At 40.7% G+C, this 25,297-nt stretch overlaps 1 protein-coding gene across 1 annotated transcript in view; it reads left to right on the plus strand.

The window, feature by feature from the left end:
- Positions 1 to 18,753, plus strand: part of LOC123518553 (organic cation transporter protein-like) — a 40,526-nt gene extending 21,773 nt beyond the window's left edge. Inside the window, exons 2-13 of the mRNA XM_045279392.1 lie at positions 741 to 844; positions 969 to 1,068; positions 2,942 to 3,050; positions 3,173 to 3,273; positions 5,365 to 5,510; positions 6,456 to 6,624; positions 8,981 to 9,104; positions 9,326 to 9,393; positions 9,541 to 9,800; positions 11,290 to 11,474; positions 13,914 to 14,056; positions 18,596 to 18,753. Coding sequence (XP_045135327.1) covers positions 741 to 844; positions 969 to 1,068; positions 2,942 to 3,050; positions 3,173 to 3,273; positions 5,365 to 5,510; positions 6,456 to 6,624; positions 8,981 to 9,104; positions 9,326 to 9,393; positions 9,541 to 9,800; positions 11,290 to 11,474; positions 13,914 to 14,056; positions 18,596 to 18,629 — 1,543 coding nt within the window. The 3' untranslated portion in view covers positions 18,630 to 18,753. The remainder of the gene's footprint in view (positions 1 to 740; positions 845 to 968; positions 1,069 to 2,941; positions 3,051 to 3,172; positions 3,274 to 5,364; positions 5,511 to 6,455; positions 6,625 to 8,980; positions 9,105 to 9,325; positions 9,394 to 9,540; positions 9,801 to 11,289; positions 11,475 to 13,913; positions 14,057 to 18,595) is intronic.
- Positions 18,754 to 25,297: the final 6,544 nt, after the last annotated feature.

Consider the following 25,297-nt stretch of genomic DNA (forward strand, 5'->3'; position numbering starts at 1 on the left):
TGCATCTCTTCCACTATTGCAATAATTTTATATGTAACTCTCTCTCTCTCTCTCTCTCTCTCTCTCTCTCTCTCTCTCTCTCTCTCTCTCTCTCTCCTCCCTTATTTGAATACATTTTCCCTCCAAGTCACATTAGGAATTTTTCTCTACATTGTTTTTTTTTCTTTTAACTCCCTTATTCTTTTCTTTTTAATGAAAAATCCTGTAGGAAGACATACTAGAAGGACGACGTACAATGTAAAACCTTAACAACGCTAACAGAGCTTATGAGATAGGATCCTGTGTTTGAAATGTGTGTGTGTGTGTGTGTGTGTGTGTGTGTGTGTGTGTGTGTGTGTGTGTTTCACTGTTTGATCTGCTGCAGTCTCTAACGAGACAGCCAGACGTTACCCTACGGAACGAGCTCAGAGCTCATTGTTTCCGATCTTCGGATAGGCCTGAGACCAGGCACACACCACACACCGGGACAACAAGGTCACAACTCCTCGATTTACATCCCGTACCTACTCACTGCTAGGTGAACACGTGAAAGGAGACACACCCAAATATCTCCACCCGGCCGGGGAATCGAACCCCGGTCCTCTGGCTTGTGAAGCCAGCGCTCTAACCACTGAGCTACCGGTGTGTGTGTGTGTGTGTGTGTGTGTGTGTGTGTGTGTGTGTGTGTGTGTGTGTGTGTGTGTGTGTGTGTGTGTGTGTGTGTGTGTGTGTGTATTCTACGCTTTAATTTCGTCATACAGGTGCCAAGTCGCTAGCATGGGAATCATTGAGAGTTTTGATGACCTCCTTATTCACATTGGGACTGGCAGATGGAACGTCTTGTATATTCTGGCTGCTTCGTTCAGTAAGTTAATAAATAAGTAAATGAAAATCACATGGAAACTATGTAAACATCCTTTCCCTTCCGTTGATCAAAATAGACTTGAGATCCCCATGACTGTTCTTTCATCAGCTATTGGTATCAACAGCATATTTTACGTGGGCGGCGCAGTCTGTGAGCTTCGTGTACATGGCGCCAGCCCTCAACTATACGTGCCTACCCCCAAACAACACCACTAGCGTCTCAGAGTAAGTACTGTATATATATATATATATATATATATATATATATATATATATATATATATATATATATATATATATATATATATATATATATATATTAATGATAATGACAATAAGAACAACAAAAATGCCAATAACAGTAACATCAATAACTTTAATAATAAAAAGAAGAAAAATAACAATGATAATAACAATAATAATTATCACAATAACAATAACAATAATAATAATGATAATAATAATAATGATAATAATGATAATAATAATAATAATAATAATAATAATAATAATAATAATAATAATAATAATAATAATAATAATAATAATAATAATAATGATAATAATAATAATGATAATAATGTTGATAATAATAATAACAATAATAATAATAATAATAATGATAAGGATGTTTAACAGATATCTGAATAAATAAATAGGCAGACAGATACAGTAGATATCCGGATAGACAGAGATCAATGATTCCTTACTGTAAAAGTTGAATCTCCTGAAATCTCATCCGCTTTACATTAATTTGACTGAAATCATGCCAAGACTACTCTTCATCTAGACAGAAGCTCTTTCATCAATTATAAAAAAGCAGGACCTATACAACTCTTTCGTGACTTTTAAGCATTAACAAAAAAATATCTCCTAATAAGTTTTCTTAGTTTTTTCCTCCTACATGTGCTGGTACCACTACCACCTCATTCATTGCTAAAGTTAAACTCTCTGTTCATGCCTTTACTAAAATAAATTCTACTCTTCATTGTTCCAAGTGTGGTCTTTCCTCTCCACTACGCTCCGACTATCTCATGTCTCATATTAGTTTTTTTTTTTTTTTTTTTTTTTTTTTTTAAAGAAGTGTTACATGCCTTCGCTGACCTTAATCATCGGAGGAATTATGGACCTAGTGGAATCCCTCCTACTGTTCTTTTTAACATTGCCTTTGCTTCTTGCTGACAGTTCTGTAATATTCAGGCTGTTAGAAATGGTTATCTTTTTAATTGTTCTAACTATCCCGGTATTGTTTTAATTTCCTGGCTTTGTAAAGATTCAAAATTATCCTTGACATTCTTAAACATCTGTCGTTTTACTATCTTACTTCTGATAGCCAATATGTCTTCCCTCGTAACTGTTCTAGTAGTATTCTTTTGATGTTCCTTCCTGAGTCTTAGTCATCCTCTTTTAGCAATTTATATGAAACATTTTAGATATATCAAAGACATCTGATAGTTTTTCATACAGGTTTGATTTCTAATCTATCCTTTCAGCGTTTCTATTTTTCTTTCTATAAATATCCCGTGGTTTTATTCAGTTCCTTTCTTCACGATCTGAGTTATGTTCTATTACTCTCCTCTCTCTCTCTCTCTCTCTCTCTCTCTCTCTCTCTCTCTCTCTCTCTCTCTCTCTCTCTCTCTCTCTCTCTTATTCATCAATAACTGTTAGTCAAACATTTGTTGAAAATATCGCTCACATCTTTTCTTACGTTTACCTATCTCCTCGTCTTATAAACTCTCTCCTATAACTGATTGCCTTCTGGTTGCATTTCGCCACAAATTTGCATCGCTTGGTAATCCCTCCCTTCTTGATACCTTTACGCTAACTGCTCTCTAGATCATGTTAATTTCGTTCTTCAAGCTACCAAAAAAAAAAAAAAAAAAAATCAATGCCATAATTTAATATGTCTATTTCATGCAAAGTATATTTTGTTGATCTATGTTATTTTGAATTTAGTCATTATCTTTTTCTCTTTTGATGCAGTGTTATCTCATGCACATTACGTGGATCTTCGGACACAGTCGTAAATAACTGGATGTAAACCAAGTCATCAAAATATGTGTTATTTGTCACTCATTGTGGTGAGGTGGATTTTCAGAGATTCGTGCAGTTATGTGAGGATAACAAAGGACGTCGCGGAGGTGCAGGAGCCCTGTACTGAATGGTACTTTGATACATCAATCTTCAGCAACACTCTCACCTCAGAGGTAAGTGTATGAGTGTGGGAGAGACAGCCAAGAGCTCCTTCATTGACAGAACAGGTCAGGGCATGGGGAGTCTGGGGAGTGACTGCACAACAACCGTGATCTAATGTTTTCTATGTTTACAGTTCCAGCTGGTATGTAGTCGAGCCTATCTACGCGCCACCTACCATAGTATTTTCAGCTTCTTCTCCGTGTTCAGCTTGTTGTGGGGCTATCTCGCCGACAGGTACTCTTACGCGGCAAAGAGAGAGAGAGAGAGAGAGAGAGAGAGAGAGAGAGAGAGAGAGAGAGAGAGAGAGAGAGAGAGAGAGAGAGAGAGAGAGAGAGAGAGAGAGAGAGAGAGAGAGAGAGAGAGAGAGAGAGAGAGAGAGAGAGAGAGAGAGAGAGAGAGAGAGAGAGAGAGAGAGAGAGAGAGAGAGAGAGAGAGAGAGAGAGAGAGAGAGAGAGAGAGAGAGAGAGAGAGAGAGAGAGAGAGAGAGAGAGAGAGCGCACTGAGGAATCTCCCTATTTGTCCAATCATTCTTCTTGAAGGAAGGAAATGTTACTTCTTCTTCTTCCTCAGCTTATATCCCATCTTCATATGGGGTCACTGTTCCTCGCTAGTCTCTTCCAGATAGTCTTTTCAGCCACCTGATTTTCTAGTGGTCCTTTTTCACTCATATCTTCTCTCAGCTTGTCCTTCCATCTCAGCTTCGGTCTACCTCTTCTTCTTCTTCCCTCCACCTCCATAGTCATTGCTCTTCTTCCCACATAGTTTTCATCTCTTCTCATTACATGCCCATACCAATTTAACCTTCTTTCTTGCATCTTTGAACTTATCTCTACAACTTTCACTGTGCCTCTTATCAACTCGTTCTGGATCTTATCTTTTCTTGTCACACCGCACATCCATCTTAACATTCTCATTTCTGCTACATCAACCTTCTTTTCATGTACCTTCTTCATAGCCCAAGTTTCACTTCTATACATCATTGCAGGCCTTACTGCTGCTTTGTAAACTTTACCTTTCAGTCTTGCACTTAATTTTCTGTCACATAGAACCCCTGACATTTTTCGCCAGGAATTCCATCCACACTGATTCCGATGGTTTATTTCTACATCTAGTTCACCGTCCATAGTTACATGCGATCCAAGATATCGGAAGGTAGTAACTCTCTTAATGGCTTCCCCATCTATAATCATATCTCCACCATCTAGCGCATTAAAGGGTAGGTACTCGGTCTTGCTTCTACTAATCTTCAAACCTCCATCCTCTAGTGCACCTTTCCATCTCGAAAATTCCCCCCGCAGATCAGCTTTTGTCTCACTCACCAGAACGATATCATCAGCAAATAGCATTGTCCATGGTGCTTCTCTTCTCACCTCTTCGCTAAAGACATCCATATTTAGATAAAAAAGATAAGAGCTAAGAGCCGATCCCTGATGTAGTCCAACTCTGATGGTAAATCCTCCCGTAGCCCCAACGCAGCTAGCAACATGCGGATGTCACATCCCTGTACATATCTTGCACCAGCCTCACATATTTTTCACTAACACCTTTCTCCCTCATACATCTCCAAACCTCTGACCTTGGGACACGATCATATGCTTTCTCAAGGTCATTGAAAGCAATATGTAGTTCCCACTGGTTCTCTGTATTTTTTCATGGTCTGTTTCAGGGCAAATATTGCATCCGACGTCTGTCTACCTTCGATAAAGCCAAACTGAATTTCACTCACTTCTGTTTCAACTGCAATCCTTCTTCCTATAATCCTTTCATATAATTTCATTGTATGTGACAGGAGCTTGATTCCTCTGTAGTTTGAGCACTCCTGGATGTCTCCTTTTTCTTTATAAATGGGGATGATGACACTCTTCCTCCATTGAGATGGGATCTTCTCCTGCTCATAGATCTTTTTCATGAGGTCCCACATAATATCAATCCCCGGTTCACCGAGGCACTGCCACACTTCTATCGGGATGTTATCTGGCCCTACCGCTTTATTCTTTTTCATAATTTTCAAAGCTTGTCCCACTTCAGCTCGGTTGATACTTTCAGTCACTCTTTCAGTTGGTGTTCCCTCACCCACTAGTATTCTGGGATTTTCCTCATTTAGCAGGTTGTCAAAATACGCTTTCCATCTTTTCTTAATCTGGTCCTCTTCATGCAGCACTGTACCATTCCTATCTTTCATATGTTTTATGTGGGTTTGATCTTTTGTCTTCTTGTTTCTTGATTAACAATTCTATAGATCTTTTTCTGTCCTTCTTCTGATTCTAAATCTTCATATATTTCCTCTCTAAGGAAGGAAATGTTACTGAGCTCTTGATATTGCAGGTACGGAAGAAAGACGGTCGTAGTGTTGACCTACGTACCGTTGGGCATCGTGTACATGGGCATGAGTTTCCTTCCCATCTTCAGTATGGTTCTGACATTTCGCGCACTGATGGGTGTATTGACTAACTCCACTATGTATCTGCTTGGTGAGCCACTCAGTTTTTTTTTTTTTTTTTTTTTTTCCACGTCAAGGTCCATGATACTGATGGTGCATCCTGCAAAGTGCACGATGCGTGTCTAAGGACTGTAACATTCAGTTTTAAGCTTTATCACAACTGTTCTCCAATTCCCTTAAGAGAAGGTAGAGCTGAAATGATCAACATTTTAATCATGTTTAATTCCTCAGTAAAGTGGTAAGGTTTTTGTGTCACTGATCATTTGCAGAAAAGAAAGGGACAGGAACACAACACAGTCAGCTCCAAGGTTCATATGCCGGCGGAATGTAACATTCAACAAATTATTTGTTGAGAACCATATATTTCTTTCTAAACATTCTAATACAAAATAACAGCACGTCAAGTTAATTTAGATATTAAAAAAAAAAATAAAGTAAACGTAAGAGTATTTGAGACAAAAAATGCAATGTACAAAGTTGTCATATACCTGAGTATCTCCAATTAATCTTCCTTCCGCTTAATACTGCTCGGAAACCACTCTTTTAACGCTCTAATTAAAACACTCATCCCTATATGTCATTGATAATCCATTTTATCTCTAGAAATACATTTAAAGTAAACTAAGCCCCTCAGTTCCTATCAACCTTATGCTACTCATTTTATTTACACACTGTGGTTTCCAGCAATCGCACTTTTCCCTGAATATAATCAGCTATAGCCGTTTACCATTTTTCATCCTCTGGTTTTCCAAGCAAGCATTTCTTAATACAAAGTAAGACAAAGTAAGACAAGATTATTAAGAAAAGATTACAGATCGCCGTTGAGGACGCTGGGTGACTATGAATCTTGTTCCTCATCACTGTAATAACTTTGCTGAGCGATTAAACCAAAAGTGTTCAGTGAAAGCTGGTTTTAGCAAGCAAAATTTTTCCCGTATAATACATTTTGATAAAAATTTACACTTTTCTTTGTCAGCTATGGAGGTGTGCGAAATCAAGAATAGGTCTTTAGTGGGCACTCTGTTGGGTCTGCCCTGGGCGCTGGGCACCATGGCGTACGGTGGCCTGGGTTATTTCATCCGGGACTGGCGGTGGATCAACCTCTCTATCTCCACTCCTTTCCTGCTTATCTTTGTTTTCATTTAGTAAGTGGTGATTGACTAATTAATGTCTTCTCAAGATAGTTTCTTGTGATTATTTTTCCTTACATCTTGGTGTCCAACATCTTTGGATTTCTAAGGTTATAATTTCAGAAACATAAGTATGATATTACAGATCTGTGGGGTAAAGAAACAGAAATAGAAGTTAAGTATCAAAAATAGAAGTTAACTAATGTAACATTTACAGCAGATAGATATATCAAACAAATACAGACTGCATCCTTAACGTACCAAATGAAATAAGAAAACACACAGATGCCTTCTACCTAGTTACTAAAGAAATCTCACACATGAGAAAACCCCAGATTGGAAGTGAAGACTCACTTGAAGGAATTTAAGAAAAAGAAAGCAACACATAAGTTGGAGTCAGAACTATATAAACTTTCACCTTAACTCTTCCTTTGTCAAGTCACCTTCAGTATATTTAGGTATTCTGAGCAGTCTTTGGATATTCTATCTATTATATTGCAGCTTTATCCATTTATGCATGGTATATGTTTCACTTACAAGAAGTTCCATTCACACAACTCTTTGGATAGGATGGAGTTAAAAGCATTCAGTCTTATCAGCTCCTTTCCTCCAGCTGACAATGTCCAATATCTTTGTCGTTGGTACAGATGGCAGCTCTTGCTATATTCTATTACTTTTAATCTAACAGACCTTGTGACCTTTCTAATTCTATATTCTTTCCCTTTCTCTACAGCTCCTTTCTGAATCCTTTACTTCTGCTCATTACTTTTCTATCCATCTCCCTTGTGGAAGAGTTAGCAGATATTTTCAGTCCTTTTTCCTTTCTACTGGTAAAATCCAGAATATCCTGCCCGTTTCTGTAAACACGAAAAATTCACAGAGCAAATGTGGCGGTCATGTATATTTTTCTTTTAAGTTTTGGTGAGAACCTGTCTTAATTGAAAAATTAGATGGAATACGAGCATTACAAAGCGCGAATAAAGTATCGCTATAAGGACAAAAATCGTAAAAAAAAGACCTCCAAACGCTACACAGCTTCTACTATCTATTATTTTTGATGACAACTCTTATGTCTCAATAAATCCCATCCCTTCACACATAACATATACCATTGTCTTTGTCAAGCAGATCAGTAGTAATTCGTCGCTTTTCAGTGGAAGATTTTAGCAAAGTATTAGCGAGTTGCAAACTTCGACTGCCAAGTGACAGCAAAGAATGTTACTAGTGATTTGGCGATCACACACACACACACACACACACACACACACACACACACACAGAGAGAGAGAGAGAGAGAGAGAGAGAGAGAGAGAGAGAGAGAGAGAGAGAGAGAGAGAGAGAGAGAGAGAGAGAGAGAGAGAGAGAGAGAGAGAGAGAGAGAGAGAGAGAGAGCAATGGCAGGAAAGTTGTCTTTGGGCGCTGCTCTCCCACTCCAAGATGACGTCAAGATACTTGGAGTGGAGGTGGATCGAGGGCTGAGGTTTGACAGGCATGTCAAAACCATTGCCAAGAAAGCCTCTCACAGGATCTCCGCTCTCAGAAGGATCGCCAGTTTCCTCGACAGGAAGGGAGACTGCTGCTGTACAAGGCACAGGTGCGGCCCCACCTTGAATACGCAGCTCTCTCCTGGATGTCCTGTGCCGCCACACACAGAAGGAGACTGGACAGCATCCAACGCCGCGCCATACGGCTAGTAGATGCTGCACTACCACCTCACCCAGAGCCTGAGCGTCCCCTTGATTCACTGGAACACCGCAGAGACGTGGCGGCGATCGTAGTGTTCCATAAGGCACAGGTGCAAAGAGTGCCACATCTGGCAGGGCTGCGTCATCCTCTAAGAGTCACCGCACGGAGCACGAGAACGGTGCTCAATGGTGGTGACGCCGTAGAGGTGCCGCGATCCCACGGGTGTCAGCATCAACGCACCTTCGCAGGACGCGTCTCCAGGATGTGGAACTTGTTCACGGCCGCGGTACCTCACGTCCAGGAGATGAACACTCACAGTGTCAAACTGATGGCACATAAGTGGAGACAGACACTGCCAACTCCTCTGACACTCTTTGTGACGTGACACTCAGTGTAGTGCAGTGCGTGAATAGTGCTAGTGAAGTGAAACGAATAGTGCTCCATTTGCATGCTGACCATCTTGTATATTATCTATTTTTAAGTCTTGTAAATATTGTAGAGAAATAGATTGTAGTACCCTTAGAATAGGTAGCACACGACAGTGCGCCTTTGGGTACATGTTCCTTTGTATAAAGTTTTGTTTAAATAAAAAAAAAAAAAAAAGAGAGAGAGAGAGAGAGAGAGAGAGAGAGAGAGAGAGAGAGAGAGAGAGAGAGAGAGAGTACATTTCTCCATACTTCTCCAGTTTATTAGATGAGTCCCCACGTTGGTTGTTAGTGACTGGAAATAAGAAAAAGGCGCGACTGGTGTTGCAACGAGCTGCTCGCATTAACCAGACTCAGCTGCCGTCTGAAGAGGACATTGAAAATGTGAGACGCTTCTTAGAATGTATATCCTTCACATAACGTTGAGGTAAACTAGTATAGAGAAAGCTTTTGCTGATTTTTTTTTTCGTTCTTAGTTGTTCTTTACCAAAATCATCATTATTAGCGTATCCCCAATGCCATAAAATTTATTTCCTGCTATTTTTATCCTACACATACCAAGAGGTCCCATTCCCACACACACATCTTTTGATAATTCCACACAGACTCAGCAGACCATACTGAGTGAGAGAGAGACGGCCAGAATGGCGTGCTGGTGGCCAAAAATATTCAGGTAAGAATATTAATGCATCATGAAATATATCTTAACAATGTCCTATATGTAGAAAAGAATAATGTTCCCGTATGATCACAGTAATCTTACAGCTCTCTCTCTCTCTCTCTCTCTCTCTCTCTCTCTCTCTCTCTCTCTCTCTCACAGCACTCCCATCATTCGAAGAGTCACTGTCATCCTCGCTGTTTGTTATTTCATAACTTCACTAGTGTTCACGGGCCTTAACGTGGGCGGCAGAGTGTTTAGCGACAATCCTTTCTTATATGTAGTGATGAGCGGCTTGATGGAAGTACCCAGCTACACCCTCTCGGCACCCATCATCAACCGCTGGGGGAGAAAGGTGCCCCTCATAGTCGGCTTCCTTGTTTGCAGTATCTCTATTCTTTCAACCATCATCATTCCGACAGGTTGGTTCTTGTCATTTTATTTATTCAAGTATTTCCCAAACAGTGCAGGGCAACTCTTGGGATGTCACAAACAATGCCGGGAGTGCCACAAGATTATCATGAATCTTGTCCAGGCTAATTTTTACCTACATCATGTAGTACAAAATTTGCAAAATGTTTTTTCCTAATTGTCACTGTAAGTGGTTACTTGGTGCAATACTTTCGTCAGTTGATGTATTGTATTTGTTTTCATTTTTCATAGTTTTCCGGTTGTTTTTTTTTATTAACTTTTTAACATAATCTACTACTAAATGCACTCATGTGTTCTGTGTTTGTGTATTTGAGCATGTTCTGTATGTTAATTTTAACGTGAATATGGACAATAATCTTATTACTTAATTACTTTAATCTAGAATATATTTCTATATATAAGCTTGATTTATGCAAGGCAAGGAACAGCAGGTTTACATTAAGTTCAGGATATCATCAGTTTAAGGTGATTGGAAATCACTGATTTAGCCATTGGGGCTGACCAAGATCGAGACATGCCTTAATCTTATGCCTAAATAGCTTTTTTTTTTTTTTTTATGGATGCTGGAAACCAGTTTGGCTTCCCCGTGCTAAGTAGTAGCAGGATTATCGTGTGTGTGTGTGTGTGTGTGTGTGTGTGTGTGTGTGTGTGATTCACCTCGGTCGCCTGCTGGTCATCCCAGCCAGTCTTCCCCATAACGGAGCGAGCTCAGAGCTCATAGACCGATTTTCGGGTAGGACTGAGACCACAACACACTCCACACACCGGGAAAGCGAGGCCACAACCCCTCGAGTTACATCCCGTACCTATTTACTACTGGGTGAACAGGGGCTACACATTAAGAGGCTTGCCCATTTGCTTCGCCGCACCGGGATTCGAACCCGGGCCTCTCGATTGTGAGTCGAGCGTGCTAACCACTACACTACGCGGTGTGTGTGTGTGTGTGTGTGTGTGTGTGTGTGTGTGTGTGTGTGTGTGTGAACTCACCTCTACATAGGTATCGGTTTACAAGACTTAGTGAACTTCATTATACTGTATTTTGAACCCAAAGTATGTTTAATTTTTAATTACATTTTTTACAAATTCTCGTTAGTTCATCATGATCTAGATCAATTAGTGTAACTGGGAGACAGCAAACTTTCATATCTTCCCTAGATCAGTTGTTAGATACTGGAGGGCTTATCAGTAACTGAGTAGTTATCTTTTCTTAGAAGAACTGCACATTCTCTGTAGATTTGGATATATGCAAGTTTTGATAGCCATTCCACCGCCATAGTGTTCAATCTGCATCAATATCTTTCCTGAAAACTAAAAAGGGTAGAAAATTGCATATGCAAACTGTGTTCATCGATTTTCTGCCTTATTTTTCTTATATCTCCCTTTTCGTGCCCTGGCTTCTGCTGCTGCTGTTGCTGATTCTTAGTTTACAATACCTCTTTTTTCTTTCCTTGGGTCAACAATCAGTTTTCCTCCTCATAGACATGTCGTGGTTGGTGATGACACTAGCTATGCTGGGAAAACTGACGGTCAGCGGAGCATACATGATCCTCGTTGTTTATCAGGTAGAGATACAACCCACCGAGGTCCGTCTACAAGGCAAGGGCATAACTCTAGTGTCAGAGAGTCTGGGCTACTGCATCGCACCCTACATCACTGACATACTGGTAAGACGAAAGAGACCAGGTGATTGGGGAGAACAAGCATGGGAGGCTCTAATGTTACTATTGATGACAACAGAACGGTATACTGTCCCAGTCAGAACGGTATATTTTCCCAGTCATCTTTAATTTGTCATGCTCTCCTTTTCGCAGACATTCCATTTTCTATGCAAGAGGGAGACCTGCCAAGGGGAAAAAGCATAAAAAAAGGTCCACTGAAACTCAGTTCCCTAAAAGATCTTAAAGGAATTATATATAAAAAAAAAAAAAAAAAAATAGTGACACATATCTTGAGACCTCCCGAAGTTAAGTCTTAGGAATATGGAAATACAGAAGTAGATAGGGAGATCAAGAGTTTAGCTGTGAAACGTATGAATGATTGAAAGTACTGGTTAACTCTTGCGTTAGAGAGTTGAACAAAATAGGGTGAGAGGAAGAAGAAAGCCTTGTGCAGCGAGGCCCCAGAAGGAGGGGAGGCATGCAGTTAGCAAGATCAGTAGAGCAATAGCATGAAAATAGCGATAAAAGATAGAAAGAGATGCAATATTCCGACGGTGAGAAAGAGGCTTTTGATTCCACCCTATCTAATAAAACTGTGTGAGTGGAACACCCACAAACATGCGAACAGTATTCCATACAACGACGGATAAAGCCCTTGTAAAGAGTTAGCAGTTGGAGGGGCAAGAAAATCTGCCGGACACGCCACAGAACGCCTAACTTCATACAAGCCGTTTTACCAAAAGAAGAGATGTGAAGTTGCCAGTTAAAATTATGAGTAAAGGACAGACCAAGGATATTCAGTGTGGAAGAGGGGAACACTGAGTGTCATTGAACAAGAGGAGATAATTGTCTGGAAGGTTATGTCGAGTTGATAGTTGGAGTTTTTGAGGCATTGAAAACTAAGTTTTCTGCCCCAATCAGAAATCTTAAAAAGATCAGAAATTAAGTGTTCTGTGGCTACAATGCGTGATCTATTGACTTCCTGAAGGGTTGGTCGTCTCTGAAAGTAAGTGGAAAGATGTAGGTAGGGTGGTATCATCAGCGTAGGAGTGGATACTTTGGTTAAGATCATTAATGATTGATAGAAAATGGGTGATAAGACAGAATCCTGAGGAACACCACTATTAAAAGATTTAGGAGAAGAACAGTGTCCGTCTACAACGGTTGCAATATAACAGTCAGGAAGGAAACTTGAGATAAAGTTGTAGAGAGGAGGATAGAAACTGTAGGAGGGCAGCTTTGAAAACAAAACTTGTTGCCAGACTCTATCAAAAGCTTTTGATATGTCTAACGCGACAGCAAAAGTTTCACTGAAATATCTAAAACAGGATGACCAAGACTCGGTAAGGAAAGCCTGAAGATCACCAGTAGAGCGACCTTGACAGAAGCCATACTGACAATCTGATAAAAGATTGTGAATGATATATATTTGAAAATCTTCCTATTGAGGATAGATTCAAAAACTTTAGATAAACAAGAAATTAATGCTATAAGTTTCAAGGATTAGAAAAGTCATTCTTTTCAAGAGCAGGCTGAAATTGGGCAAAATTGCAGCAAGAAGGAAAGGTAGAAGTCAATAGGCATACTTGAAAGAAATTGGCCAGACAAAATGAAAGCAAGGAAGTTTAGTTTTTGGGAACAATAAGAAGAATCCCATCATTTGATGCCTTCCTTGAAGGCATCAAATAGTCAAAGGAGAAGGCATCAAATAGTCAGAGTGAGAAGGAGAGGGACAAGCCCATAATCATATATGTTGGAGTTTTTAGCAAAGGTTTGAGAGAAGAGTTCAGCTTTAGAGACAGAAGAGATGGCAGTGGTGTCATAAAAATTAAATAAAAGAGGAAAATATGAAGAAGTGAAGTTATTGGAGATATTTTTTGGCTAGATGCCAGAAAGGAAGTTTGAGTTTGAAAGTTTCGGATGGGTAAGGAGAAGATATATGCTTACTTCATCTCAATTTTAGCCGCAGTGGCTAAGAATTAGGAGATGCAAGTTATCAAGAAAGAGGTAAAAAGATGTGTTTTGAGATACGAAGTTTGAGCTAAGAAAATTTTTTTGTGAAAAGTGAAAGGTTGCAGTAAAAGAGCAGTTTAAATGGAAGGAAGTTTCAAATAAAATGAAGGAGAACGTAAGTAACATAAAGAATGCAACTATTAAAAGTATATACTAATTGGCTTGCTCTGCACCTGGTGTAACAGCAATAAATATTTCAGGAAATATAAGCGATTACATCTGAATGTTTTCGAAATCACTAAAATACAGTTTCCCAAAATAGTGACAACATTTCAAGTTTTTGAAAAAAATAATAACATCAGACAGATGCTTTCACATGCCATATCCTTAATTCTTCTTGGTTCTATTCTCCCTTATCTTTATAGACATGAAATTCATGACTGTGTAACACCATTTTTATGAGGTAACTGCAAAGCTCTATCCTCTCCTCAGGCCATGACATTCACCAGGCTACCGTCAGTCATATTTGGAGTCACCTCTTTGGTGGTGTGCTGCTTGCTGGCACTCCTTCCGGAGACTGCTGGGGTACCACTCCCTGACACCGTGGAGGATCTCAACAAGTTATGGAGAAGGAAGTATGTAGTTGTCTACTGTGGGGGAGAGAGAGAGAGAGAGAGAGAGAGAGAGAGAGAGAGAGAGAGAGAGAGAGAGAGAGAGAGAGAGAGAGAGAGAGAGAGAGAGAGAGAGAGAGAGAGAGAGAGAGAGAGAGAGAGAGAGAGAGAGAGAGAGAGAGAGTTCATATGTTTTCTGCATTCTGCGACATGAAGTAGGAATGACTACTCATCGATTCTTCTTATAAAGAATTACAAATTCAGTAATTACAAGTTCGATGTTCATGGAGGATGACAGAGGATCGTATGGACGATCATCGTGAGTGAGCCAGATTACTCCCGGAAAGCTACTGAAAATTTGCAAAAGTTTTAATTGTATGTAAAAATGTGTAATATTCAGCTTTTATTATCATAACGGAATTGAAAACTTCATCTGAACTTATGATAAATCCTCCATGACGGGTACGCTGCTGGATACTAACCCACTGATGAGGAGACTTTTGGCGAGTAGTAGGCCAGTACTTCAACAGTTAATAGAAAATTATAACTGAAGTTCTAAATGACGTTCAGTATGTTATGTTTGTTCTGTTACTACACAATCTTTTCGTCATTCAAATCAATGTGCTGCTGTTTTATAACAAGAACACCTTTTTGGCAATTCTTCCTGTCTCCTCTCTGCGAGCCTTATTCTTGCAATTAAGATTCATAGGTTTTGGTGGCATGAGATCATATTAATTTCCTCTGGAGAGTTAAAGAAAAGGAATAAAAGTTATAGGAAGGTAGTTTAGAAATCCATGCTTCGCGCCCGGCTCTATTAAATGTTTTTGTTGTCTAAAGAAACCACGAAAGTTTCACCAAAATCCGTTAAAGATGAAGATAAAGATTCAGTACATTAAATTCAAAAGCTTTATAGGAAAGTAGGTAACAAAACTAATTGGACAGTAGTTTGAAGGATTAGATGGGCCTCCCACTATTTTTCTTTTTATGCAGAAGGCCAGCCAGGAGCAACAACACATTAGAAAAAAAAGCCCACTTGAGTGCTGGATCTCTAAGACATAAGAAATGTCATGATAACTCCTTCTTAATAGAAGTGAAATCGTAGGAGGACAAAAATACAGAAGCAGGTAGGGAGTCCCAAAGTTTACCAGAAAAAGGTATAAAGAAACTGGTTAACTCTTGCGTTAGAGAGTTGGACAGAATAGGGATGAAAGGAAGAAGAAAGCCTTGTGCAACGAGGCCGCAGGAGGATGGGAGACATGCAGTTAGCAAGATCAATAGAGCAGTTAGCATGAAAATAGCGATAACAGATAGAAAGAGATGTAACATTTCGGCGGTGAGAAAGAGGCTGAAGACAGTTAGTCAGAGGAGGGGAGTTGAGATGAAAAGCTTTTGATTCCACCCTATACAATAAAACTGTGTGAGTGGAACCACCCAAACATGCGAAGAGTACTCCATACAAGGACAGATGAGGCTCTTGTACAGAATAAGCAGTTTAAGGGGCGAGAAAAATTGGTGGAGACACCTCAGAACGCCTAATTTCCTGTTTTAGCAACAAATGAGATGTGAAGTTTCCAGTTAAAATTATGAATAAAGGACTGTCTGAGGATATTCAGTTTGGAAAAAGGGAGATAGTTGAGTGTCACTGAAGAAAAGGGGATAGTTGTCTGGAAAGTTGTGTCGAGTTGGTATATGGAGGAATTGAGTTTTTGAGGCATTGAAAACTACTAGGTTTTCTCTGCCCCAATCGGAAATCTTAGAAAGATCGGAAATCAGGCGTTCTGTGGCATCCCTGCGTAATCTGTTCACTTTCTGAATGGTTGGTCATCTCTGAAATTACGTGGAAAGATGTAGGGTGGTATCATCAGCGTAGGAGTGGATACGACAAGAAGTTAGGTTAAGAAGATCATTATTGAATAATAGAAAGAGAGTGGGTGACAGGACAAAACCGTGAGGAATACCACTATTAATAGATTTACGAAAAGAACAGTGGTCATCTACCACAACAGCAATAGAACGGTCAGAAAGGAAACTTGAGATAAAGTTGCAAAGAGAAGGATAGAAACCTAAGGAGGGCAGTTTGGAAATGAAAGTTTTATGCCAGAATCTATCAAAAGGTTTTGATATGTCTAACGCGACAGCAAAAGTTTCACCGAAATCTCTAAAAGAGGATGACTAAGACTCAGTAAGGAAAGCCTGAAGATCACCAGTAGAGCGAACTTGACAAAAGCCATACTGCCAATCAGATAGATGATTGTGAATGATATACGTTTGAGAATCTTCCTATTCAGGATAGATTCAAAAACTTCAGAGAAGCATGAGATTAAAGCTATAGGACGGTAGTTTCAGGGATTAGAACGGTCACCGTATTTAGGAACAGGCTGCATGTAAGGAAACTTCCAGTAAAACAGAAAGATAGAAGTCGACAGACAAAATTAAAAGAGTTTGGCCAGGCAAGGTGCAAACACGAAAGCACAATTCTTGAGAAAAATATTGATATTGATAACAAGAGAGAGTAGTGAAAGTCACAGGAAAATAAACATTTAAAAGGGAAGATAAAATAGAAGTAAAAATGTCCTGCGAGAGAATCCCAACATATACGTATTAATGATTAGTGACACATTAAAGGGAAGTAAATAAATAATGTTCATTCAAACCTAGTGGAACACTTTATAGAGTTACAAATGTATTGCTATAAAGGAGTGATTTAAGCTTACTACTCTTGGTCTAAGTGTTATATCTGAGTGCAGGGAATTTCTCTAAGAAGGTACATAGGGATTCATCACTTGTTTTAATATGTTTAAAGTTAGAGCACTTCAACTTGACATATTTTGCCATCTCTTGTGCAGCATTGTTGGAACTGATCTTTGTGAAGCTTTCTAATGTTCTAGATAGTTGTGAAGATGGAAAGGCGTTTACGGGTTAGACTTCCATTGATATATGAGATAGGTCTTATTTGGATGCAGACACTTATGATCTCCTCTTGTATTTGGCAGCTGTGGAATTTGACTATCATTGGTTTATTTATATTCCGTTTTGCTTTATTGCGAAGTCTGTGAGCTACATTGATGTCATTGCGGGATATATTTATTTTCAACGTTTCCTTAAGAACATTCACCACTACTTCAGCTGTACTCTCACTGTTAGTTTCCTGAGGAAGGGAGGGGCCACTAATTATTATAGTGTCCCTCCTTTCATACTGACTCACATCATCTATTAAGTTTTCTAAATGAGATACTTTTCAGTTGCTCAATGTGTTCATCTTTCTTGCCCATAATAGATTGCACAACTTTGATAATAATATTTACTATCACTTTATTCTCCTCTGAAAGTGCACTGATGTCGTCTTGGATGTTGTTACTAATGGTGCGAGGTAGTATGGGTCCAACGTTTCCCGTGGCTAAAGTTGACGTCAGAGCTGATACATGGGGATTTCCTTCTGCCTCGTCACTGAACCAGGAATTTTCCTTGTGTTGATCATCGCTGACTCTGTAGGCAAAGTACTGGAAGGCAGAAATATTGCTAGGGTCAGCAGTAGCAGAAGGAAACTGGCCCTGTATAGCAGGATTGGGTTGCTTGCATTGCAGGACTTTATAACCTGAGAATCATATCTGCGGAGCCGGTGTATATCACTGGGTGGAAGTATGGTAGCCGTGTGGGTAGTATATGCTGATAATGCAGGAGCACAGACACTGATCTTTCCTACTCGGTTGGCAAACGAGATACAGAGGAGTGAAGGTAATTGTTTCATGAGAGAAAAAATAGCTGATGGACAAACAATAAATGATTTTTTTCCTTTCAAGGAGAGAGAGGAGAGAGAGAGAGAGAGAGAGAGAGAGAGAGAGAGAGAGAGAGAGAGAGAGAGAGAGAGAGAGAGAGAGAGAGAGAGAGAGAGAGAGAGAGAGAGAGAGAGAGAGAGAGAGAGAGAGAGAGAGAGAGAGAGAGGAGAGAGAGAGAGAGAGTGTGTTGGTTGAGAATCAGTTCACCATCTCCACCTCCTCTTTCTGGATGGTCATAAAAATTAATCCACAGTAACACAGCGCCGCTTTCTTTCCACCAGCCAATCTCAAGGTTTGAAAGAATACACCCTGCCACTACCTCACTGCAGTAAGTTTACCCATCGCCAGTTTATATAAGAAAAGATGTAATAAGAGGCAAAGTTCAACTATCGGCGTCACCAAAGAGAGCAGACCTCTCAAACCTAACAAATGGATCCATGATCTGGTTTGACGATATAATATAATAGTGGTGGTGGTGGTGTTGGTGGTGGCAACGACGACGACGACGACGCCGACGACGACGATGGGATGATGATTATGATGATGATGATTATCACCATCACCATCATGATAATGATGGTGATGGTGATAATGATAATGCATTATTAAAATTATTTTTCAACACATTTTTCAGAAATATTTCAATTTTCGTGAGCATGCTAATGAGCAACTTCAGAAAGAATCCATATTCACATTCCAGTGTCTTTATACGAATACTAAATATCGATGTTTAAGTCTTGTATTCATTCCAAATCCGGTAACTGTCAAACTACTGGTCCTTCTGCAGGTGGTTCAAGACCTCAAACAGTGAAGATCTCTAGCCAACCACCATCACCACCTCACTGCTGTTCCTGCTGCTGCTGCTTCTCCCACTACTACTGCTGCAGCAGCTGCTGCTGCTGTTGTTGTTACTGCTACTACCATTGCTGCTGCTGCTACTGTTGCTGCTACTGCTGCTACTGTCAGATGCGCACATCATAAGTGAAATATGAAAAATATAAGAAACAAGAAATGAAGATATATGGAAGTATGCTAGTTCGCCAGTATGCGGTGTGTAACCGTATCCAGCCCTAACAGAGAGCAGGAGGGGCAGGAGGGTCAAAGGGAAACATTTAATGACCCAGGCCGTTTGGCCCAGGGCAGCCCGGGCAGATGTGTCGCCCAGGTCATGTAAACATCCAGTGGTAGTGTTGTCGTCTTGGATGTTGTTCGTACCACACGTGGAGTTCATTTGAGCTTGTACTTGATTGGTGAATGGTACATTCTGAGGGGCGTGTTGTGTGGGTCAAGACACGCCCCCCATAAGTTCCTGAAGGGAAATTGTAGAGAATTTGAGGCAGAGAGAGAGGAGAGAGGAAGCAGAGAGGACAACCGCGGCTCTAAGCGGGCCACCCTCGGCTGCATAGCTGAGGGCGGCGTTTTGTACTTCATATATAACCAGTAAGTGGAGCTTATAAGTTGCAATGCAGTCTTTGAGGTAAATTAGAATGGAGGAAGAAGCATGATAGGAGGTTTAGGTATTATGTGGTATTAGTTTATTATGGTTTATGTGGTTGTACTTTGGTTCATAATGACGTCGTTATATACTTGCGTTTTCATCTATGAGTAAGGGAATTTGTATACGGCTACCTACGTATGTGCATGTGTGTTGCTCTGACGAATAAGTTACATAACATATTTACTAGTGTGTAATTGTGTACGAAGTTAACGTGGTTCCATGTATGGGTACCAAGAGAAAGAGATTATTTGAGGGAAGTCACTTGTGTGGAGATATCAATATTTGTCATTATATTTCGGTGGTGTTACGTTGTCATTTTGTTGAACGGAGTCTGGTAATTATATGTGTATGGTAATATATTTGGTGGTACGTCATGTGGTTGCTTGCATTCATGTACCAAGTAAAGGTCATCCTTATATACGGGTAGCTGGGAAAAAGGGGTAATATTGTACGTGCTACGTATGAGATTTACGGAGAAATAAAGCACCGGGTTCAGATGTTGTAATACGTTATGAAGATATTGTGGATGATGGTTGAAGTGAAATCCGTTTTGATGCGAGAATATCTACGGATTTTACACAAACCTTATGATCGTCACGGGCGACTCAGCTTCAGACAAAATAGTGATAATGATATGCATTCATATTATAATAACCATGCCACTTCTGATGTTGACAACAGCTACTTCGTGCACTTTCAACCAATTTACTTGAATCTTCCATCAATATGACTGTCCCTTGCGCCAATTCCAAGATTACACTTTGCAACATTTGGCAATATTTTTTTTTTTGCAATGTAACAATTTGTGCAACATTTAGATCCCACCGCTGCCACCATGTCGTGCTCCGAGCTGTTGCACGACGTTGCACAAATTGTCTAGCTACTGGCTATAAATAGTCAAAGGTTTTTCTATCTTTAATTAACAAAACTAATATCTATACATAAGGTGTTCGATACGGCGCCGACAAGTAACAATCACAACTCTTTCTGTTGCCTTCTCCACTGCAATTATTACAATTTCTCTTACAAACATCCTTAAGAACTGCATTAATCTCGTAGATATTCTCGCATCAAAACGGATTTCACTTCAAACATCATCCACAATATCTTCATAACGTATTACAACATCTGAACCCGGTGCTTTATTTCTCCGTAAATCTCATACGTAGTACGTACAATATTACCCCTTTTTCCCAGCTACCCGTATATAAGGATGACCTTTACTTGGTACATGAATGCAAGCAACCACATGACGTACCACCAAATATATTACCATACACATATAATTACCAGTCTCCGTTCAACAAAATGACAACGTAACACCACCGAAATATAATGACAAATATTGATATCTCCACACAAGTGACTTCCTCAAATAATCTCTTTCTCTTGGTACCCATACATGGAACCACGTTAACTTCGTACACAATTACACACTAGTAAATATGTTATGTAACTTATTCGTCAGAGCAACACACATGCACATACGTAGGTAGCCGTATACAAATTCCCTTACTCATAGATGAAAGCGCAAGTATATAACGACGTCATTATGAACCAAAGTACAACCACATAAACCATAATAAACTAATACCACATAATACCTAAACCTCCTATCATGCTTCTTCCTCCATTCTAATTTACCTCAAGGACTGCATTGCAACTTATAAGCTCCACTTACTGGTTATATATGAAGTACAAAACGCCGCCCTCAGCTATGCAGCCGAGGGTGGCCCGCTTAGAGCCGCGGTTGTCCTCTCTGCTTCCTCTCTTACCGGGTTCAGATGTTGTAATACGTTATGAAGATATTGTGGATGATGGTTGAAGTGAAATCCGTTTTGATGCGAGAATATCTACGAGATTAATGCAGTTCTTAAGGATGTTTGTAAGAGAAATTGTAATAATTGCAGTGGAGAAGGCAACAGAAAGAGTTGTGATTGTTACTTGTCGGCGCCGTATCGAACACCTTATGTATAGATATTAGTTTTGTTAATTAAAGATAGAAAAAACCTTTGACTATTTATAGCCAGTAGCTAGACAATTTGTGCAACGTCGTGCAACAGCTCGGAGCACGACACTACTGTTGCTGCTGTTGTTGTTGCTGCTGCTGCTGCTACTATTACTACTACTACTACTGCTACTACTACTGCTACTACTACTGCTACTACTACTACTACTGCTACTGTTGCTGCTGTTGTTGTTGCTGCTGCTGCTGCTACTATTACTACTACTACTACTACTACTACTACTACTACTACTACTACTACTACTACTACTACTACTACTACTACTACTACTACTACTACTACTATACTGTTGCCGCTGGTGCTAGTGTTGGTGCTGGTACTAGTGATGATAATGTCGCTGTTATTGTTGCTGCTACTGCTGCTGCTGCTGCTGCTGTTTCTGCAGTTACTACTAGTACTACGACTACTACAACTATATTGTTGCCACTGGTGCTGGTGCTCGTGCTAGCGTTGGTGATGGTACTGCTGCTGCAAATACCGGTGCTGGTGCTGGTGTTGCTGCTGCTTCTACTACTACTACTACTACTACTACTACTACTATTAATGTTGCTTCTGGTGCTGCTGATGCTGGTGGTGCTGCTGCTACTACTTGTCCTGGTGGTACTCCGTAATACTACTACTTCTACTACTACTACTGCTACTACTACTACTACTACTATTGCTCCTGCTGCTGCTGCTGCTAGCCGAGTGGCCTCAATCCATTGCAGGAACGCTGTTACAAACTCCGGCCTTGTTTGGGGCAACTTTTCCCTTGGTGGGCATCCCGTTGCCAGGTCCAAAGGTCCAGGTCCATCTTCCAGCCAAACATCATCCAGGCTGGAGTGTAGCCTGTGGCTTCTTGCTGGCCCGACCGGTACGCCATCAGAGAGAAAGGGAGACACTGATTCCAGTTCTACTGATCAGAACTGCAGTACTTGGCCTGCTCTTTTGGGTGGATTCTTTCCAAATGAGGAGTGAGTGCCCTCTACCTTCCATACCTCAGTCTTTTTCTGTTTCTGTTGTCCTTGGGCAGCCAGGATTTTTACCCTTAGGGATACCAGTGTCCCTGCCCAAGGCTGATCTAGCTGGTTGGGGTGGGGCTTGCAACCCCTTCCCGTAAAAAAAAGTCCACAGCCGCTACCAAAGTTTGTGGTAGATGTCGGGGCTTCATCTCAAACAAAACGAGCACTCCAAGAATCTATTGCAGAGGCCAAGGAAACTTCGTGCATCCGTCATTGACGTTGGGACAGCCACTTCGCCACAGAATTCACATTGAGTGGGTCCATGTGCACACTACCTTTCCCCACTATATGCCCGAGGAATGGTACTTCATGCTGGAAGGTGCTTTTTTTCGGGTTCAGCTTCAAGTTTGCCTCCCAAAGCGGTGCAGTACCTCCTCCAGCCGTTCCAGCTCCTCCTCGAGCGTCCTTGCGAACACAAATACATCGTAAAGGTTAACTAAGGCCACCTTCAACTGCAGCTCCTCCAGTACCTTCACCATTAGCCTTTCAAAGCATCCAGGAAAGTTGCACAATCCGAATGGCATCACACGGAATTACCACAACCATTTGTCCGAAAGAGAACACTGTCTTCTGTTTATCTGCCTCTACCATCATGACTTGGTGATACCCTGAAATGAGGGCCAAGGTAGATAGCCATTCCACACCAGCTAGAGCGTCCAGTATATCATCAATCCAGGCCAAGGGGTAGGAATCTTTTACTGTGACGTAATTCAGCGTCTTGTAATCCACACAGAATCGCTTGGTGCCGTCTTTCTTATACACCAGTACCACCGGCGACGACCACGGACTGTCTGAGCACTCCACTACCCCCTGCGCTACCATCTCGTTCACCATGTGCTGCATTTTATCTCTCTTGGTCAATATATATATATATATATATATATATATATATATATATATATATATATATATATATATATATATATATATATATATATATATATATATATAATGTATTGTAGGCTTCTAATGTGCACTATTTAAGATAATCATAGCAGTATTACTAGATAATCATACAAAAAAAAAAAATTCTGTTCTGACCAAATGCTCCCAAAATTATCCTTACAGTATATTCAAATGTCGATACAGAATGTTAATAGTATCAAAATGATTAATATTTGATGCATCTGTATGTACCTGGGATTTATTATAACAATGTTTTAGCTCATGTCACTAAGGAACATGTATGGCAGCGACGACATCTGGTGAGCTAGTTTCTGAAATATCCATTTTCTACGGACGACCCGGGTCGTTCATGGGTCGCCCAAATAAAACAAAATTCTTAGCAAGAGTTTTAGGAAATTATTTTTACTATGTCAATCATAATTTGACAAGGAATGACCATGTAAAAAGATCTGGAAAAATATCGGTCTATGATATTCTGTACTTTACTTTCATCAATCGGAGAAACATTATGACAACATGCACAAATCATTGCTGTGTGACTTCACTCTTGAAGCCCACCTCCTTGCCAACCCTACCATAAACTTCCTCATGTATATAATTGTTTCGGTGTGTGTGTGTGTGTGTGTGTGTGTGTGTGTGTGTGTGTGTGTGTGTGTGTGTGTGTGTGTGTGTGTGTGTGTGTGTCTGTAATTCACTGTTTGATCTGCTGCAGTCTCTGACGAGACAGCCAGACGTTACCCTACGGAACGAGCTCAGAGCTCATTATTTCCTATCTTCGGATAGGCCTGAGACCAAGCACACACCACACACCAGGATAATAATGTCACAACTCCTCGATCTACATCCCGTACCTACTCCCCGGCCGGGGAGTCGATCCCCGGTCCTCTGGCTTGTGAAGCCAGCGCTCTAACCACTGACCTACCGGGCTGTGTGTGTGTGTGTGTGTGTGTGTGTGTGTGTGTGTGTGTGTGTGTGTAATTCACCTCCTTGGTCGTCTGCTGGTCACCCAGCCAGTCTTCCCCATTACGGAGCGAGCTCAGAGCTCATAGCCCGATCTTTGGGTAGGACTAAGACCACAACACACATACACCGGGAAAGCGAGGCCACAACCCCTCGAGTTACATCCCGTACCTATTTACTGCTAGGTGAACAGGGGCCACACATTAAGAGGCTTGCCCATTTGCCTCGCCGCTTACCGGGACTCGAATTGTGAGTCGAGCGTGCTAACCACTACACTACGCAGTGTGTGTGTGTGTGTGTGTGTGTGTGTGTGTGTGTGTGTGTGTGTGTGTGTTCTACTTTCTCTCCAGCACTATCTCACGATAAAACTATAAAGGCAGTGTGAGTGCTAACTAAGTGCAGGCCTTTTCAAAAGAAGAGACGACGGGACGAGCAAGCCTCGAGAAGAGTGGACAGTGAATGAACAACTGACAGCTTCCTTCCGTCAACGCTCCTCAACTCTAACCAAGTATGATATGTATCCTCTCAGATGGTAGTTACCAGTTACCGCTGTACAGTAGTGGTGAGACTGGTGACTGGTGACTGCTAACTGGTGAGTTTATGCCTCCTACCGCTTAGAGTTTATATTATTATCTTGGTTGTCATTTATCTGTGGTTTGAGCCTCGTTGGACCACCATGCGGAAGCGTAAGAATTTGACATCTGACCAAGTTTCGAATAATGTGACATTGCACAAGCTGGATCGCTCCACTGAAGAAAGAACAAACTCTATTGAAGTTAGTTAGCATGCATTCAGTCAAGTGGTAGGTGCATGACGAAATTCAAATGTTGTGGCTGTACAGAAACACCCATGCACAAAAGCAAGACTGTCAGCACAAAATTAAAACTGCACGCACTCTAATGTGATTCATAGACAAGTTGAAACCACTCCCCATATCACATCACAGTAGATGAAAGGGGAATGGTTGTGTGAATAGGTGTGTGGGCAGATGAGTGGGTGGGCTTGTCGGGTGGATAGGTGGTAGATGTATAATTGAATTAATAGTTCTTCCAAGGTGATGGTCGTGGGCGTATGAGTTGCCTCAGTGTGACCAGGGA

The sequence above is a fragment of the Portunus trituberculatus genome, chromosome 6, assembly GCF_017591435.1.
Source record: "Portunus trituberculatus isolate SZX2019 chromosome 6, ASM1759143v1, whole genome shotgun sequence".
Taxonomy (NCBI): domain Eukaryota; kingdom Metazoa; phylum Arthropoda; class Malacostraca; order Decapoda; family Portunidae; genus Portunus; species Portunus trituberculatus.